The sequence below is a fragment of the Bombus flavifrons genome, chromosome 9 (assembly GCF_040668555.2).
Source record: "Bombus flavifrons isolate JBK064 chromosome 9, iyBomFlav1_principal, whole genome shotgun sequence".
Taxonomy (NCBI): Eukaryota; Metazoa; Arthropoda; class Insecta; order Hymenoptera; family Apidae; genus Bombus; species Bombus flavifrons.
Genome location: NC_138450.1, coordinates 10567780 through 10586654, shown reverse-complemented (window position 1 = coordinate 10586654; position 18875 = coordinate 10567780). Strand labels below are relative to the sequence as shown.

The 18875-nt window shown below is 44.4% G+C and overlaps 1 protein-coding gene across 3 annotated transcripts in view; it reads left to right on the top strand.

The window, feature by feature from the left end:
• LOC138183176 (visual system homeobox 2) overlaps nucleotides 1–18780 on the top strand; it is a 50601-nt gene extending 31821 nt beyond the window's left edge. For 2 of the 3 annotated variants that reach the window (XM_069119789.1, XM_069119790.1), the window contains exons 5-7: nucleotides 15274–15448; nucleotides 15721–15972; nucleotides 16159–18780. In XM_069119789.1, coding sequence (XP_068975890.1) covers nucleotides 15274–15448; nucleotides 15721–15972; nucleotides 16159–16322 — 591 coding nt within the window. In that variant the 3' untranslated portion in view covers nucleotides 16323–18780. The remainder of the gene's footprint in view (nucleotides 1–15273; nucleotides 15449–15720; nucleotides 15973–16158) is intronic. The other variant, XM_069119791.1, reaches the window with a different exon arrangement.
• Nucleotides 18781–18875: the final 95 nt, after the last annotated feature.

The window sequence follows — 18875 nt, the reverse complement described above, 5'->3', positions numbered from 1 at the left end:
CATAATTTTCCTATTAAATTAATATACAATGCAATTCACTTCAATTACAGCTAACGTAAAATTTATAAAGACGTGTACAGTGAAGTCCCTAGGCTCGCTTTTCGTCACGTCAAGCACTCGTTCTCGAATAGTTCGTAAATATTATACTGCGCAAAATTTCGACTATAATTCGCTATTAAAACCACAATCTGCTTTAACGATAATTTTGTTCATTAACGAAAATTAACAACGTAACACTCTCTTGGAAAATTTAACGTGCTATTCGTGACGATTATATGATATAATCAGTGGAAATATAAAGCTCCAATACGTTTTCGTGTAATTACTGTGTCGTTTTATCGTTGAAAATTTGGGCTCACAGCGACAACGAGGACGACTTTGTAAACAAATTTAACGCGTATTCGTTCATCAAAGAGAATCATTATCAATTAGTGCCCGGTGTTAGTTACATTTGTATAAATTACCATGCAATTAATTTCGTAAATTCATACGTTATCAACATAATGATGTAACAAAGGTATTATCTGTTTGTAATACTTTAATAAGCTAATTGACCGCAAAAATTTCTTTCATATAGCAATATTATTGTCTAAAAGTAGCCATAGATTTCTTTAACGAAAACCTAAGTTTTTCATCCCCTATCTGCTAGATCATAAATCAAACAACCCTATTATCTCTGCAATCTTATATAAATCAGAGAACCTTGTTCTAGGATAACACCTCATAGAATACCATAACAATTTGTAAATCACCTACGCAACGAACAGCAACTTCTTCTTTACCCGATCACAAATGGCATCTTACTCGATGCCGTGGTGATATCGCGCGGAATTATCGACAGCATGCATAAAGCGGCGAAAGAACAGTCGCAAATGAAAGTGGTAAGGGTTGCAGTGGCGGCTGGTTGTCGGGGGTGGAGAATGGCAAGTCCAAAAGGCGCGACTATAAAAGGGAGAATTTTCCCGGGCTGACGGTTAGTTACCGCGGACTCGTGGAGTACCAGGCTGAGATAGGTTTCCGCATGGCGGACCCGGGACAAACTTCCCTTTCTCTCCCTGTTCCTCGTCCCTCATCCTCGCATCGTGATTTACCCCTACGTCCTTGCTTCTTCTCTGCCTCGTTCTCCTTAATCCTTCGCGTCACTGTATCCTTTCAAGAACAACATACGTGCGAACCATGCCTGCGAATTTAGACGGTCCGTGGAAAATGTCGAAACGGAGAACGAAGAAAAGGAAAATTCCAATCTCGAGCTTGTGCTAGCATCGTAGAAAGGCACCTACCTGACACATGGGTGTACACGTACGATAACGTCCATGAGTGTCTGTGCATAAACGTCCGCTGCACGTAGGGTACATACACGCTACTAAATATATTTTTGTATAGGTAGGTATGTAACTGGAGAAACCAGGGTGACAAAGGTTAGAGGGATAACAGTGGTCCATGTAACAAGGGTGGCAAAGGAATCTCTAGAAGAGACAACACCAAAGGTAGAAAAGAAATGTTGAGGATACGTGCGACGAAGACGCGGCGGTTAGGTAAAATGAGGAGAAAGATCGCGAGAAAGAGGAAAAGGAGAATAAAAAGAGATGCAAGGGAAAGGGGTAGATAGGTAGGTACAGTCGAGTCGCGATTCACGGGGTTGTTGAAGCTTCGTGGCTGAAGCGTACAGGCGCGTATACAGAAAGAGAGGAGAAAGAGGGGGGAAAGGAGAGAGAGAGAGAGAGAGAGAGGAAGAGAGTAACGGCGCCGTGAAACGACAAAGCGGCCATTGCAGGATGGGTGCGGTCCCGCGGGCCAATCAGAGAGACGAGTCGCGGACCGGTCGGCCAATCAGGCCGCGCCTTCCACCCGTCTTTTGTTTCTAAATTTGCGCGCGCGGCGGGGACACAATATAACGAGCGCGCGGGACGAAAAGAGGGGTTAGTAATCGTTAACGGTGATATTTTTGTGTGGGAGTACCGGCTTTCTTCGTCTTTTCTCTACCTCTTCTTTCACTCTACCTTCACCCCTGTACCTCCTCCCTCGTCCTACGCCGCGATCCCTCCTGCTCTCCGTCATCACTCTCGCCGCCTCTCTGTCCGACTCGTTGCCGCGTGAATTTCCTTCCGCTTCTCGATATAGCGCGCGCGTCTCCATCGAGTTTCTTCGTCCCTTGCTCTGTTCCTGCCTGTTCCGCGACCACTCCGACCCCCTATTTCTTTCCTAATTTCTTTGTAGCTTCTCTCTGTGGACCCTTTGTCCCGCACATTTTTTTGTTTCTCGCGCGCTCGTGTGCGCGCACGCCGATGCGTGCCGCAAAACAACACGAAGAAGAGCGCCGCGCCGGCCAGTTTTCATATCGATTAGGGGCATTTTATGGCGCTTGACGTGCACGACGAGCGTGTTCGTTGTCAAGTAAATGCCTCCACTGAAATTTATTCGACAATACAAAATAAAGGACTCCGTTCAAGAGGAAATTATGGAAATGTTCGTAAACATTCTTGAAACATTCGTTCATTCTCTCGTAGATGAAACACTGCGATAAAATTTTGATGTCGTTCGAACCGTAACGAACCGTTAACGTCGAAAGAAAGAGGAGGCCGGAAGGGTCTACTTCCGCTATCAAATGAAATTATCGTGTCCACTGAGCGATTTGACAATGCGCCGTCTGTCAGGTTTCGCACGTTGAAATATTACTTGATTAAATGGACGAGTTTGGTTAGGCCAATGCGGTCTGAACAAATTAATTAGTTATGCTCACTGAATCTTATGCAGACAACGCCGACGTAGAAATACGAGTTTCATCGGGACGATGGTTTGCGTAAATATACACGAGTTTCGTTTTCCAATTCGCTATAACGTCCGACACGAGGTCGCTCCATCATGAAAATATAAAGGACACGCTGCTGCGTTTTCTTTGACGAGACGCTACTTGATTTTTGGTATTGAGAGGCTTTCTCATTTCGAACGGAGACAAAGAGACACAAGAGAAAGGGGAAACATCTTGTTTGAAGAATGGAAAACGCTGGAAGCATTTCTTCGTCTTCTCTTCGCGGCTAAATGAGAAATTTCCGAGACTTTTTCCATAGTATTCATTTCTTAGGACGATACTTACTTACTCCAAAATCACGACGTCTTTAATACACGTCGGCGTTTCAGAAGCATTCTCCGTAATGTTTGAGTATTGAAAAGGATCACAATAATTGTCAATCCTACACCCTCCGATTCGTTGTGTTATTTCGTCCAACTTTTCCAACGCTGACAACCCAGAGAAAGAAAACCCGGAACGCTCCCGCGGTGAAGTTAATCGAAATGTCTCCGGCAGACCTCCGTTCCGCTTGTTTGCGTAATTGTGCACGCGATTCACGCATGCGGCAATATAATTGCGAGCTCCTACGACCGATTCTGTATCCGGCCCTGATATTTCTCTTATCAAAATGGTCACAGTATAAACGTATCCGTTCTGGATATAAAAAACGGAAATTCCGTAATTTTATAAAAATTATCTTCGTTGTTATCTCTTCGTCTTTCAAACATCATTTGATAAACTAAATTGAAAATTAATTTCTATAAAAGTTTCCACCATCGATATACCCTAACTATTGTACTCAGTGCTTATAAAGAATACTATCGATAACTGAAAATACGTACTGCCTATAACCGGATGTAACTGTTTGATAGAATTCTTGTCAAACCGTCATGAAAGAAAGCCAACGAGGCTCAAGGGAGTGTCTGGTTTCGAAATTCACCCCCATACAGGAGGAAAGACCGATCGACTTGACTACTCGTTATCGCGATCGCTCTCGTACTTGCAATGAGGCCGCGTCTGATTGGCGCGCAGAATCGCGCACAAACGGACGTAATTTCGGTGGCCGGAGGGTTACGGCTTCTTATGGGGGTGCGAAAATTACAGGCTGCCTCGCCACACGTCCTTTCAACGTGATCGATATCTATATACCTACGCCGAAGGGGGTCCCACCTTGCGGAGTGTTTTGGACGAAATGACACCACGAATCACTGTTCAATTACTGTTTAATTTCGGTAACGCCGCGCGTGCAAGGGCTTAATAAATCGTGGCTTGCATTCAGAACGGACCGTACGATACTGAAAACGTCGTTTTAGTCGCGGTTCCTGCTGCTAATCGCGTTTGGAATATATGACTTTAATTTGCCAACACGTGCTACGTGTTTGCTGAACGCGTACAATTGCTCGGAGTTTAAACATTCACGAGTTTTTCTTTTTTTGATGCACGAGATTCAAACGGGTCAGTTCGAGTGCATCCCAGTAACAAATAGCCGGACGTGTAAACGAAGCGCTAGTCGAAGGAAAAGGAGTCATCCCATTCGTGCGGACAGACGTTTCCCGGTTGAAGTTATCCGGGTAATGAGGGCCGAGTCTCCCACGGGCTCGTTCGAAAAAACAACACGCGTATCCAACCATAAGCGGACCATTAGCGAAGAATTTTGACGTGGCTCACACAATCGTGTTGTGTCCGGCGAGAGGAGTGGAACGCCGGCTGGCTGTGCTGCTGAGAAAAAAATTGACTTCAAGTAGCGACGAACGGCTCACGAGACGCAAGTCATCCACGAAGTCCTCTAGAGGGTTCTCAGCCGGCTTCCACGTACGTTCTTTGACAAAGGTTCCACTGAAGGAAGACCCCCATCCTGACAACAGGGGCCCATTGTCAGTCCCCGTTTCAGCCGAGGCGCCATTGAGGATTCGTTAGAACGTCTTGCCAGGTAGAACCGCGCGACCGAGACCGCGAGTCTTCGACATTTTCATTCGATCGTGCACGATCATTCTTCAGTCTCGGCTCGATACATTTCATAGACTCGTAATTACAGCTTGGAATCGCTGTACAATTTCAAAATCCGTGATTGAGTATGCGGAACATACTTCAAAACGCGTTGGCTGTCGCTGTTGTTAGTTAAATTTAGTTTGTTTCGTCGAGGAAAAATATTTCTTATTTTTTTTTTTTTTTTTTTTTTTTTTTGAAAAAGGGTATAATTTTTAACGATAATGTTCGTTATACCGTTTTCTTTCGCAATGAGAAAATAAAATGTTACCTCTCGAGTTTCCGTATAAAAATGTTGTACAAAGAAACAAGAGAACAAGTGTTTCAGTTTCTTGCGAAGTCGTTCGTTAATACGTGAGTTGCCGCGTCGTTGATCCTGGAAGAATAACTCGCCTAACAAAATGGCGTTCCTTTCGAGGGTTTCGAGGTGGAATGCTGGCAGCGTAAAGCATCGCCCGTAAAGTCGAGTTAAGAGGCTCGTTCGAATTCGATCTCGCACGACAAAGATCCTCGATTCTTCAATTGCTTTCGTCCAATGTTTCCTCGAGGAACAGTTCGTTCCTGCTACTGAATTATGTGGAAGATTGACCTGGCTGTAAACGGAAGGTTCTTTTCTCTCGGCACACGGAGACGAGTGGAACAACTGACAACGATGGAATGGAAAATAAAGATGCTTCGGTAACTTTGGATCTTTCTTTTCCCGAACAGTATCAAATCAAGTATACCGAAGCTTCTTTCTTTCGATTACTTTCAAAGCGATAGTCGTTTTCTGATAAAATGCATTTAAATACATCTCGATTTATTTGTAGATTTACTTGTCCAATTTGTCGCCAGAGGATGATGAAATAGAAACAAATAAAAATACACGTACAATATGCGAAGAAGATGTACAATATGAAATGGCTGGCAAGAGTAACCGCAAGGACAAGCAGAAAATTAAGTGTCTGATTCAAGGAGGAAAGTAATCGTTGAAATGAAGCATAATCCCCCGGACATTAGGAATTTTCATTTTTAATCCACTCGTTTCCGCGCACAATTTGCTGTGAGAGTGGCGCATTACCAGACGACAAGAACAAAACGTTCGTCTCCCTCTCGCCCACTATCAAAATGGCTCGCGGCAATAACGCGTCGTTGGTAAAGACGGCGATGCGACCGCGCGATTCATCGTATCGCGTCGCGTAGTTCTCAGCGGATGAAATCAGTAGATTCGAGGGTCCTAGACCCGCGTGGTCGTTTAAACCGATGAACAGGAAGAAAAGGGAGGAAAGCTGAAAGTTTGGCTCGTTTCAAGGATATAATCCACCGCGCAAGGAGAAGAAAGTAACGAAGAATCGAGTTACGTTCTCCACCCCCGACGGGCTCGTTCCTCTTCAACCCTCTTCCGCTCTACTTCGATCTCGCTTCGGGACTCTCTTCGTCCACTGTGGCTCTCGTCCTCCTGTAAAGAAGCCCAGCTAAGAAAGCGTAATGACGCGGAAACGGCTCAAATGACCCGCGAATTTTCACTGGACGAGTCTTCCTACTTGTGCTTATGTTTAATAGGCGACCGATGTCGTAAGTTGACGTAAATTGTCCGAGGTATTATCATTTGCACGGCGAATTTATGGTAATTTTCGACTCGATTTCAACTACGATCTACTCTATCGTATCAAGCGTACTGTACGCTTTCATACGGTATTTCCAACTTCTTAAATTTTTCATTTTTAACCAACTTATCAAAGGACAAGCTTTTTATCCATCGATTATTTATAGCACAAATGCGATGTACCTATTTGCATTGGTTCGATAAGTGAAATAAGAGATTAATTTCTTTTCATTTCAAAATCTGTTTGTTTTCGCGATTACCAGCTGACTGATCGAAATTATCCGTCTTGTAAAAGGCTGTCTGTTATTTCGCCCGGAAAAAGAGACGATCGGCCAGCTCGGTGTTTTCTGAAAAATTCAATTCTTCTTTACAGACGGGACATGACAGGTGGATATCCTCGATAAAGGACTGAGAAGGACTCCAGTTCGAGTACCTAGAGAAGACGTTAACACGTTCTAAAGGCCGCGCTAACGCTGTGTAAACAGCGCTCAACTCTGAAATTAGCTCTTCTCGGTCGGGTAAAATAAATATTTTCGTGTCGGACCATCGTTAACGGATTATGAAAATCCGTTTTTTTATTATTGCACTTGGAAGCTCATCTGGACAGTGTCAGCAATTGTACGATCTAAAATTATATGGTCATCCATAAAATACATCGATGTTCGCCAGTTTTCAATTTCGTTCATCTAAATTTTCAATTTGTTCGATTCCTCAATTTCTCCAATACTCTCTTCACTTTTTCATTTTTAATTGTCAAATTCAAATTTAAGCTTCACTATTCGGTGTCCATTCGTTTATACATTACGGAGCCCAATAAGCAAACCAAAACAAATGTACGGTATTCAATTAATGCCAACCTCTTCTCTCTCTCTCTCTCTCTTTCTCTTCCTGCTCGTATAAGAATTAAATAAGCCCACAGGCTATAAATTCCATAGAAACGACAAATCGTTGCGAGGCTAGTCACTTAATTAAATTCTCCCGGATTGCAAGGACAGTCGGATCTAATCCCCCATAACAGATTTCGCGTGCTCGACTCTTGGATCGAGGCGTGATTACTCACGGGTCCCGGTTAGAAAATCGTCGTTAGGAAATTTCGAGGCAGGCCCCTGCCAATTATTGATTTTGTCTTTTCGATGGTCACGGACGCGACAGGAAAGCGATGCACGCGCACACTCGCGGCGAAAGGCTACGCACAGAAGGGTGTTCGCGTGTATACTGCAGGCCGGAGGGGTTACAAAGCTACGAACGCATTAAATACTCGAGAGCGCAGTGTCCTCGGATGAGCTTTACGTACACCGACACACACTTGGACAGGCGCACACAAACAGCCAGGCACGCACGCGATACGCACAAAGGCAGAGGCTAAATTGATTGCGTCTAAAATCCAACGAGCTTTCTCGGCTTTTCGTTCCCAGCCGCGACCGCGGCAACGCGAGCACGAAGATGGCGAGGTACAACCTTTGTAGCGGGGCGACGAGTACGTTTCACAAAAATATAACCTTGCAAAGAGGCTTTCTCTTTTTTCTTTTACTATCTTTCTCCCTACTACCACGCTTTCTGCCCCTTCATCCCGCTTCTCTCTGTGGATGCATACCTCTCTGAAAACGGATCGCCCTCCCTTTCGGAGGTTGGAGAGCTCCGTTTCACGTCACGCCACCACGATAAATAAGTTTTTCGCCGAAAAACGCACTGATCAAAAGGAATTTTCCGCTTTGCTGGCCCGTAGCTGACCTGATGGAGTTCGAGAAATGGCTTATTGCGGAAATTTTGGATAAAAGGGGAGCTTGGAGGATTTAATATTTCGAAGATCGTGTAGAAACATCGAGAGAGTTTCGATAGGATAAGCAAATTATATTTTAACGACAATTTGATAGGGAATTGATTCGATAAAGCGGTTTTTAAAAGCGAACGCTCATGGATTCGGTAACTATGGCAAATAAGGCTGTTAGTAAAAACAGGAATTGTACTGATCAAAAGAAATTTTCAACGCACCGGTAATCGTAAATCGTGAAACGACTCGAAAATACGCGGATTCAATGGCACGCGTAATTTCGCGTGGCCGCTTTTTTGGTTCACAGCGTTTTTACGTATAATAGCCCGCGATTACGTGACAATTCCAACATGTTGCAACAGTGTAGGATACAATGTTTTTCCGAAATCAATTGATCGTGAACCAATCGCGAAAAAAGATTCGTCCCGATGAACAATGGCGCTTCCCATTTAAATAGTCGGACTGTCGTTTCTCTCTGTTTCTATGACGTTGACATAATTTTCAATGAATGGAATTAAAGTCGAATTATAGGATTTTCACGTGTGATTCAGCGGGCAACAATTCCCGTCGGGGGACGATCCTAATCCTGTCGTAAGAAGCGACCGATCGTACGCGCATAAAAGCAGCCCAAACCTATGGGTACATCGTCGACCTTCGAATCCAATAGCCCATGGAGCCTGCAACCCTCATAATAGGGTTGTGGCCGGTGACGGCTTCGAGCTCATGAATTTTCTATCGCTCGTAGCCGAATGATTAAATGATCTTTACCAATGAAGGGTGCGGCCTTTTGACTTCTGCGTGTCTAGACAGACACTGACAAGTGGCGTTCACCCCTATTGACGCTTAAGCATCCCCAAAGAGCTATAAAATTTGGATGAAATTATCCGAAAAAGTATATCGATTATCTTTCGTACGCGGAGAAACTATATAGTACGAGTGACACTTGTATTTTTCCTCTTGGATCTATTTATGGAATAATAAAATAGTCGACAAAGAATCACGTATTTAGTGAAAAATATCAAGTTTGAGATATCCACGCGTTCGGTAACCAATAAAACAAAAATCTACGAAGTCTCTGGAGCGAGGATGCACAAATCACGAGGATGTTCACGCGTCAGTCGATAATTTAGCGAACGACAGTACGCATCAGACAGTTTCTTAGGTCGATGATTCTTGGAAAGGAAAGGAGGCCGGTCGAAGCTCGTAAAACCAGCGGCAAACAAAGCGATGAATTCCGGTTGGCCGCGTTCCACCCCAAAAATTGACCAATAACGCGCATCTCGAGTATCCCCGGAGCGAGATCATGTGGAGCGGTCGGTGGCGCGAACGTCGACTAGCAAATAAATAAGGGTCTCTCCGCGGCCGAAATCGGACTCGCGGAATATCTAGCAATTTGGGCGTAGCAGGATTGTCAACGGTACCGCTTATAAATTCTAATAAACCCCATTGCGCCACGGCGAAATCTGGAGAGAGTGGGTGGCGAATGGCGAACGCTCGATCTCGAAGGCGCATCAGGGGTTGAAGCGGGGTATACGCGAGCAAGGGGATACCGTTGAATACGGATATAAATCTCGACTAACCGAATTAAGTTAGAAGCATGGACCGAAGTTTCGCCACGCCCTCGTCGCCGATGAAACGCTATCGAAACCCGGAGTCTGCGTGCTGAAAATTGTAGCCAGACAGAGGAAGAGGAAACAGGTCTGCAAATTGAAGAATGACACGAATAGAAGAAACCGCGGGTCAAAGACGCATGGTATTTTAACGTTAATTAATCTAGAGAGCGTCACACTAATTCCCACATCGAGATGAAAACTAGTTCTAAAAAAATTAACATTTGTAGTTGGATAGAGATTTAGGTTGGCGTCGTTACTACTGGTCCGATACCTCCCACACTCCCAAGGCCGTTTCGTTCCACAGGAAAGATCCTCCCGTTTGGCGCTTCATTCGTTCGGATCGACTACTGCGCGTCGCGGAGTCCTTGCGCGATTAAACGTAGGGGACATCGTGATTGCGATTTCTGCTAATGCGATCCTCAGCTCTTAGATGTAAACCACGTCCAATAAGACTTAGATAATAACGTTCGGTTAGCGTAACGACTTGATCGGGTTTCCTGTTGCACAGGATCGATCGTCCCAATCAGGAGATTCTCGGATAATCAACTAATCGATGCTTGGTGTTGTGGGAAATCGAATTAATCTAGAAAATTAACTTAGGATAACACGCTGTACGAGCGACATAATCAATCTACGAGCAACATCTTGTATAAGGAGCTTGATGGTTTTTAAGTAACGTAAGCGGTAAACTATGGAAAATTGTCAACTCCACTGTACATATAATTGCGGACCACTCGTCGTTCTAATCTAGTCGATATTAATTCACTCTCTTGCGAGATCCTTTCTGGTTGTTGGGGCTAAGTCATGATTAACGTCCGGGACCCTTCTCGTGGTCCTCCGTCCAGCAAGTGTCCCACCTAATGATGTTCCGGCGCGTGCCACTTCGCAGCATGGGGTCTATCCCTGAACCCCATGCTCTCAGCTAACCGAACTATTTGCTGGCCGATGACCAACGAGCACGGTCGTACATGCTTGTTCGCGCATTATGTCGCAAACAAGTGATGCGTTTTTCGAGGGTTAATGCGACTTCGCAGGTCCATCGTATGCGTTTCTTATTGGACGAGATTAATTGGCTTACCGGCACCCTAGGTTAGCTTGTGAGAACTCAGAGAACCATTATTCGCACTGTCGATCATCGTATATCATTTCAAACGATCTGTAAGAATATTTGATATAGTGTGATTCGATAGTTTCACTGCAGTATAGTAATAAGCGATAGCTTCCCCATTTGTCACGCGTTTACGACGAGTCTCTCTTGTTCGCACGAGTCTTTCTTCGGATAAAGCTATCACGATCGCAAAGATGCTCGTCTCAAGGATCCTTCGCGAAGTTGAAATACGATCGCTTTTTTGCGACGTGTAGCAATTGATAAGACAAAAGACATTGGAGGGGATGAAGAAAAAATAGAAGAAGGATAGCTTTGGGAAAGAAAGCGTTTAATAAGTACGTAACGGGTATCTAATACGTTTCGGCATCGGTTTGAGCTTTGACGATACGGGCGTTGAACAGGGGTTCGAGAGATCACGTGGAACGGTGGGAGTGCGGAGTGGCGAAAGAGGGAGAACCAGAACTCGATATCTCATTATCGGTCGATCGTAAATTGAAGTTACCGGTGGGGAGTAACGAGATCTCCAATTATCCTTAGGACAGTATCAGTTTGTGCGGCGCGTGTAGGTGTTAGCGTGGCGACGATTCGAAGGTGGTAGGCATTCGCCGATCTTGGTGTTCTTAGCTCGTCCGTCGAGCAAGAATGCTCGGATTGCGAAAAACAATATCAGCCAAACTGCTAAGAGAAAAATAACGGTCTCGTTTTCTTGCGTTCCGTTGGCAATTTCGTTTCTCTCTTTTGCCACTTTCCCACTCTTTCTTTCCTTCCGCCTTGCCACCAGTTCTTCTATCCTGCGCGGTATTCCTGGCTGGCTGGCTGCCTCTCTTCACGGCGGAAATCAAAAAGCTTTCGGTTAGGTAGACCTTCGAGGACCCTCGTCCTGCTAGTACCTGACGGCAACTCTTCAGCTTCAGTTTCAATACATCGTGCTGGCATCGAGCTCGAGTGTTGCAGCAAGAAGCAGGCAGGTGGGTGCCGTCGACTTGTTCTCTCTATCGGTATCTCTCCCTCCCTTCTCCTCTTCGATACTCCCCTACCATCTAGCTGAACCTCTTCTCGTCCTCCTTCTATCGTTCTCTCTTCCTCCGTTGATCTCCTCCTCCTTCGACGCCCTGTTCGCTTACTCTCTTTCGTATGATCGTTGGCTATCTCTGACTTTCGCGACTGTGTATCTTGTATCGGTGTATTGGTAATCCATAGCAAGTTACCGCGGGTTCCTCTTCTCCTACTTTGGTGCAGCCCCCGACATCCACCCTCTTTACTTCGCCTCGTATCTACTCCGTACCAACACTAACCATCCTAACTTAGACGCCGCTGTAGCATTCATTTCGAGTCTTTCCCTCGATCTTCCTATCGATGTCCTTCTCTTCATCTCGGTATCGCTCGCTGCATCTGCTTCTTTTGCTCTACTCGGTACTCTGCCTCTCTTTTCTTCCATTCTTCCCTCTTTGCCCCTTTCCGCTATCCCTGGTTCTCCCCGTCGCACTTTATATATCGGCCGTCCCTCTCTCTTTATTCCCATTCCCATTCTCATCCTCTTGTTTTGGTCCAATAGTCAGTCGCCGGTCTGATCGATGATACGCCAACAGCCAGCACTGCGCATGGCCGACTAAATACAAACTCACTCCTTATTATACCGGGTGTGCCAATAAAGGGGGTGGCGGGACAGAGAATGGGAAGAACGTGGCGGGTGGGAGAGAAGGAAGACGAGAAGCCCACCGCTGGAGTTCTCGCTCCTTCGAGTCGACGAATGCCACCATAAAGGATCCTCTTCCTCTTCGTTGCCGTTGCTGCTACCGCTGCTTCTGCAATGCAGACCCCAACCTCTGCCACCCTTGCCTTCGCCTGTATATCCATTCTGCCAGCGTACTTCGATATCTCTGTCTTTGTCTCTTGGTAAGCTATTCCAGGATGCCGAAGGATAATCCCAGTACGCGATTTCCGATCCCGAACATCCGAACGAGTCATTCGCGATGAACTCGACGAACTTTTACCGATTCTAGTCGCCAAGTTTTCTATAGACTCTTTCCTCGCTTCGTTTTATGAGCTTTCCTCGGAAGCAGCGTGTTACTTATTTCTACGAACTTCTTCGATTACCATGCTCTTTCTCGTTTCTCATATCATATGACCTCATCGTCGTCTTTTTCGGATTGTTTGCCCGTTCTGAACATCGACGAATCTATTCCGGATCAAACTCCTCGGTGGTTTATTCTCGTTAACGGTACAAACGAAATAGAAGTTGAACGGCAAGTGTTTGTTCTGAAATAGAAGTCGAAGGAGAGAATCTCGAAGATAAGGTACTACAATGAACCGGTCGGGTTCGAGGGATGTTTAAACTCTTCGTTGGATGCAATCGCCGTCGTAAAGTCACTTGAAAATCGAATAACAGCTTTATGATCGGTACAGTCATTTACGCGTCAGTGGATAGAACGACTGCCCCCCGATCAATGAGAGATTTCCTACAGGATTCTCTCGTTTCGCGCGACCATTACCATTTCCGCGATGTAGCCTCAATCCCTTTCATTTCTCCACATCCTACTCTCTCATCTGCTTTTCCGCTTTCATCTTTCTGGAATGACGGGCTATTACGTTCGATTACGCAGTTTCTGGCTTTGAATCGTGAAATAATCTTATCCCGGCCGATCGACGATGTCAAAGATCTCAAGTGGCGAAAATTAAAAAACACCACTGGTAATGTCAGAGCGTGTTTCTTTTTTCTTTTTTTTTTTTCCTACCGTGGAATTAACGCCAGCTCTTTAGGAAAGCAGGACTCGTAGACGGATTAAATTTTGAAAGGGCCAACCGTTTCCGTTTTTCCTTATCAATGAGACAAAAGCGCATTTTATCAGAGAACGGGGCAACATTTGCATGAGTATTTTTTCGCGCCTGCGGGGGAAGATAGGTCGCGGGAAAAAGGCCGGCCAGCTTGTTCAAGCCTAGGCGGAAGATAATTTCGGGGTGGCAGCACAAATTGACAGGGCAACGCATTTCCATTCATTCGAATTACGTTCCAATTCTGCTGGTGACTTTAGCATTGTTGCTACAAATTGGTACACGCCCTGGCCTCCGGCCCAGGCCACCCCCACGTGCGTCTGCCTTGTACACACGTTTCACAAATGATGCGTGTGCAGGTCTTTTTAAATAACATCCTCGAACGATCACGTATGCCGATTACGGCTACGAGAAGACTATCGCTGACGTATTTAATATTGTTGAATAAAATACATTACACGTAGTTTCATAGCTGTTCTTAGTGACGTTTTAGAGATAATTTAAGCGTCGTGAATAATGTACAGTTTTTTCTTTCTTTCTTTTTTTTTTTTTTTTTTTTTTTGATTAAATAGGAGCGAATTAAATACAGAATGAGAGTAAAAACTCATAACCTTTTCATTCGATCTGAACACTGATAAACGTAAAAGAGAAATCTGGTACATATGTAAATAGCGATCCACCATTACCGGTTATATAGAAATATCATTTTCCACTCGTTCGATATTACGGCTAATATTGCGAGCGTATAAAACACTGTCTCAAGTTGCAGTTATGAAACGTTATCAAACAATAACCGTACAAGGGAACTGAACGTTTAAATTGCAACAAACACGAACATATTTTGTACGAGAAACGAACGCTAATCTGCACATTACAATTACTAACTTCTCAGTTACGATTAGTTTGCTTAGTTCAGAGACGGTAATGTGCAAAACTTGTCGGAAATGGAGCTCGTTAAAATTGAAACTCGTACGGGGATACAAGCGTGACCGGAGGAAACGACACGTGACTCCTCTCTAGGTGGTCCGATGATCAGAATTGTTAACAAGTAGTCTAACAGGATGCCGAACCACGAAAAACAGGATAACGAACTCCAAGTTGATCGTTTAAGCGGAATAGTTAACTACGAACTGCCGTGGAACCGCACGCATGAAACTGATCGCACGTCGCGCTCATAGTGTTCCAATTAGTAGACAATGATCATTAAACGGACAAGTGGGTCCAAATACATCGTCGGTGAAGTTCTGTCGGGCTTGGTAATTCTAGGCCCATAATGGGCTGCTAATAAGTAGTCTTCCACTTGATGTGACTTCCACTATTAGTCATAGTGTTTTCTCCAGCTGTATTCGTTCTTTCTCATCGTTGCTTTAAAAAATTGCTGCTTCGTGAATTTGCGAGAGCATTGATTATACGTATTTCCCGAGGATGGATCGCGATGTCACTGGCATGGGTGTCTTTCGCGTCGAGACAACCTTCTTTTTTTTTTACATACTTTTACATTCTGATATCGATTATTTTTTCATATGCGTTATGCCTTAGTCGAGTTTTACGACACGCTCAGGATTACGCTGGGTCTATTCTTCGCTCGACATCGCAGAAGGATACCGATTATAAGTTTACGAAATAAATGTTACGAATTTGTTGTTTCAGGTCTGGTTCCAAAATCGGAGAGCAAAATGGCGTAAAACTGAGAAGTGTTGGGGCAGAAGTACCATAATGGCGGAGTATGGCCTGTACGGAGCAATGGTGCGACACTCTCTACCGCTTCCAGAGACTATACTGAAAAGTGCCAAGGAGAACGAATCGGTAGCGCCATGGTTGCTAGGTAAAAATCATGAAAATTTTCTCCTAGACTGTTGAACGAACGAAAACATTAAGTTTTGCTAACTTCATAGATGATTCTGATGTCTCATTTTTAAGAAACGAGAGTACAAATGAATACGGGGTATTAAAATAATCTATCGATCGACTCGTCGGTTACCCGTTTTGTTAAAAGTAACACTGTTGAAGTCGTAAGCAATGCTTAATGAGAACTATGCCCCGCCCTTGCAGAAAATATACAAGTCTCGACTTTGTTTTTCTGTTCGTCTCTGTCAGCTCAATCATCTAAGACGAGCAGCTTTAGTCAAGATATCGAAAATAATCAAGAACTGATTGACTGTGGCCCCGCAGGGATGCACCGGAAGTCAATCGAAGCAGCGGAACATCTCAAGTCCGGCGGAGAGGACAGCGGAAACGATCACAATGGAAGCGGAAGCAGCCCCCATCATAATCATCATCAAGGTGGACCGACCAGCTCCGAGAGCGGACAGGAAAGTCAGGACGGTATGGGACCTTCTTCGTCGTCAGGTAATTACCTTGGAATTCTTTTCATTTCGCGTATCTACGGGTCGTGATTCCACGATACGAAAGATATTAGGAACATTCGAAGTTCTTAATTCGTTGCTCGTGGAAAGGAAAACAGGAATGAAGCGACTCTTTGTAGCGGATACCCATCGAAACTTAGATTAATTTCGTAAAACTTTTGCTTATCAGGAATCGTTCAGGATACAGAACAGCTGAGGAACGAGAGCATCGCCTGTTTGAGGGCGAAAGCGCAGCAGCATCAGCTGCAGTTGAGTTTACAACCTACGGCTGCGCCCACCAGCACCTCGTATCCTGCAGGCCCGCAGTCCAGCACACTTCATGCCTCCGTTTAATCACCGTTTCGACATTCCTTCCACGAGTCATCGGAACTAAAAGACGTTCAATACTGTAGAGAACAATCTCGTTCGAACTTTAAACGCTACGTTTTCAGCAAGAAATTTTGCCAATCATCCTCGCGACCGAGTTTCAGAGGAAATGGAAGCTCATCGAAGAGATCGCGTCAGCGGACTCGCTAGTCGGTCGCCACAAAAATTGTTCTTCGTCTTTTCTTCGAGTCGCAGAGCTTCGCGATATCATTACCGAGTCTAATTTCGACGAATCAGGGTAAACGTCTATAAAAGGTACCTATACAACAGTTGTACAGACAACATATACCGTACACACATATACACACAACGAATACGAATCGTTCGCGTTCGAACGATCAGGCTAAATCATCGAAGCGCTGATCGATATCGCGCAAAGCCTACGCAATTCTCGCATTTCGCGTCTCACCTTCGAACGAATCGACAATAGGAGGAAGCGTCGATCACGAAGGGGACGAACAACGAGAATTACTTCGAGTCGGTCCTCATTCAACGAAACGGTGGCCTATGGACGGCCAAGTACAATGACGAATCATCGATCGCGGTGTGACAAAGCTCGCTTCCACCCGTCGACAGCGACTCGTTCTCGCGATTCGTTGCGTTCCTCGAGGTTTACGCCTCGAAACAGCCTCCCGTATCGGCGATCGTGTGTCAAAATCGTGGAAATTTGACAGGCAACTTACGGCAGGTGGGTGTCTGCGCGAGCGAGTCGCAGGTGAATCGACGCCAAGTGGAAGGCGAACAACTAATTAGGAGTTATAGCCGCTTTAAATAGTGCGAGTATAAATATATACATATGTATGGAGGAGCGTGTTTGCTGCATCGTGATTACGTTAATTACAGTGAGTCAAGAGAGGAAGAGATAGAAAGAAAGTGAGCGCGTGAGTGTGCCTGCGTACCTTGAAACGAACATTTCGCCTTTAGGAGATCACCGGAATGATTTGCAACGAACAACAAGCTAAATAAATTACCATGACGAGTGAGACGAGTTTACGAATTAAAAATTACCCGACACATCGAACTTCGACGCCTCGAACACGCCTTCTGTGACGTTGCATCGGAGCGACATGCTTCCCAGTTCACGAGAAGTTGGAAAATCGTTTGAAAATTTCCGATAGATGCCACAATTGCGGATTAATTGATCATTAAAGAGTACGTGTTGAGCTCATGCGTGCGTGTGCTAGAGAAAGAAAGAGATATGTTTTTGCGGATACCACATATGTGTGTGTAAGAGAGAAAGAGGGAGAGAGAGAGAGTGTGTGTGTGTGTGTGCGCGCAACGGAAAATCTTTATTAGAGAACACTTCCTATACTCAAGTACTTAAAGAAGACGTAACTGTTGTCAAATGTGCAATATATCGGTATAAGTTCTAGCTGGATAAGGCATTATACTTTATTTACGGATACAATTATGTGAGGTGGTTGTCAGGGTAATGGTGCGTCGACGGTCGGGCAAGAAAGGTCAAAGCTGACTAAAATTGGTCGCAATATAGGATGCAATCTACGAGTTAACGAGAGGATCTTTAATTCTCTGTGCATCTTTGCAACGATCGCGAAATTTCAAAACCGCATGACCCAAAGAAACGGAACTTTCTACGACATGGAGATAATTATCGTATTAATTCGTTACCCGTTACGCGATTCAAAGATCAAGATGAATAATTTCGGTATATCAATGTTGGCACAGAGAATTGTTAAAAAAAATTGTAAAAAGAGTATAAAATTTTTCGATAGTATATTTAAAAGTTTCTCTCGTCTTGCATCCTGTTTGTTAACAAAGAAGCAATTACTAAAGTAGACGTTGTTTCCACAAAGATATTCACGTGTAATTTTTATTCTTCCACCTCGAGGACGATGTTCGCGCCGCGCTGGCACCGTTACCTTGCTCCTGCCCACTGTATATAAATATATATAAATACAAAGTATATATATATAAATATACATAAAAAAATATAAATGCGAATATATGTGGTTACGAGGCACCCTAAGCCGGACGAGTCTCTTTGCGATTTTTGTGTTTACAGTCGATCTTGTGATCGTGCACCTCACGTTTTCAAGCATTAATTACCTTTCTGATTCGCGTCACTTTTGCACGTTTTGTTCTTTCTCAACGTGAGAATAAACCTTCGATTTAAATAAGGACGAAGGACATCTTTCAACCAGCAAAGAGTTTCGTTCGTCTTAGATCCACCGGATTATAACACATAAAGTAACGCACTATAATTTAAACAAAACAATTACGGGATGAGGTAACCACATGCTACATTGAGGCAGGAACGAAAATGGAGGTAACGAATGGAACACTGCTGTTGTTTGTAAGACACACATAACAACGCGCTTCGGATCTCAAGCGAATTCCCTGTATCCGAATGCTCCAACGCATGCATAGTAGTCGGCTAGTGTATGTAATAAATAAAATTTCTGAACAAAACGATACTGCATTGTTTCCTTATTATTCGCTCTTCCCACCCCCACCCTATCTCTTTTTATCTCTTGTGTTTACGTTCTTTGACGTTATTTT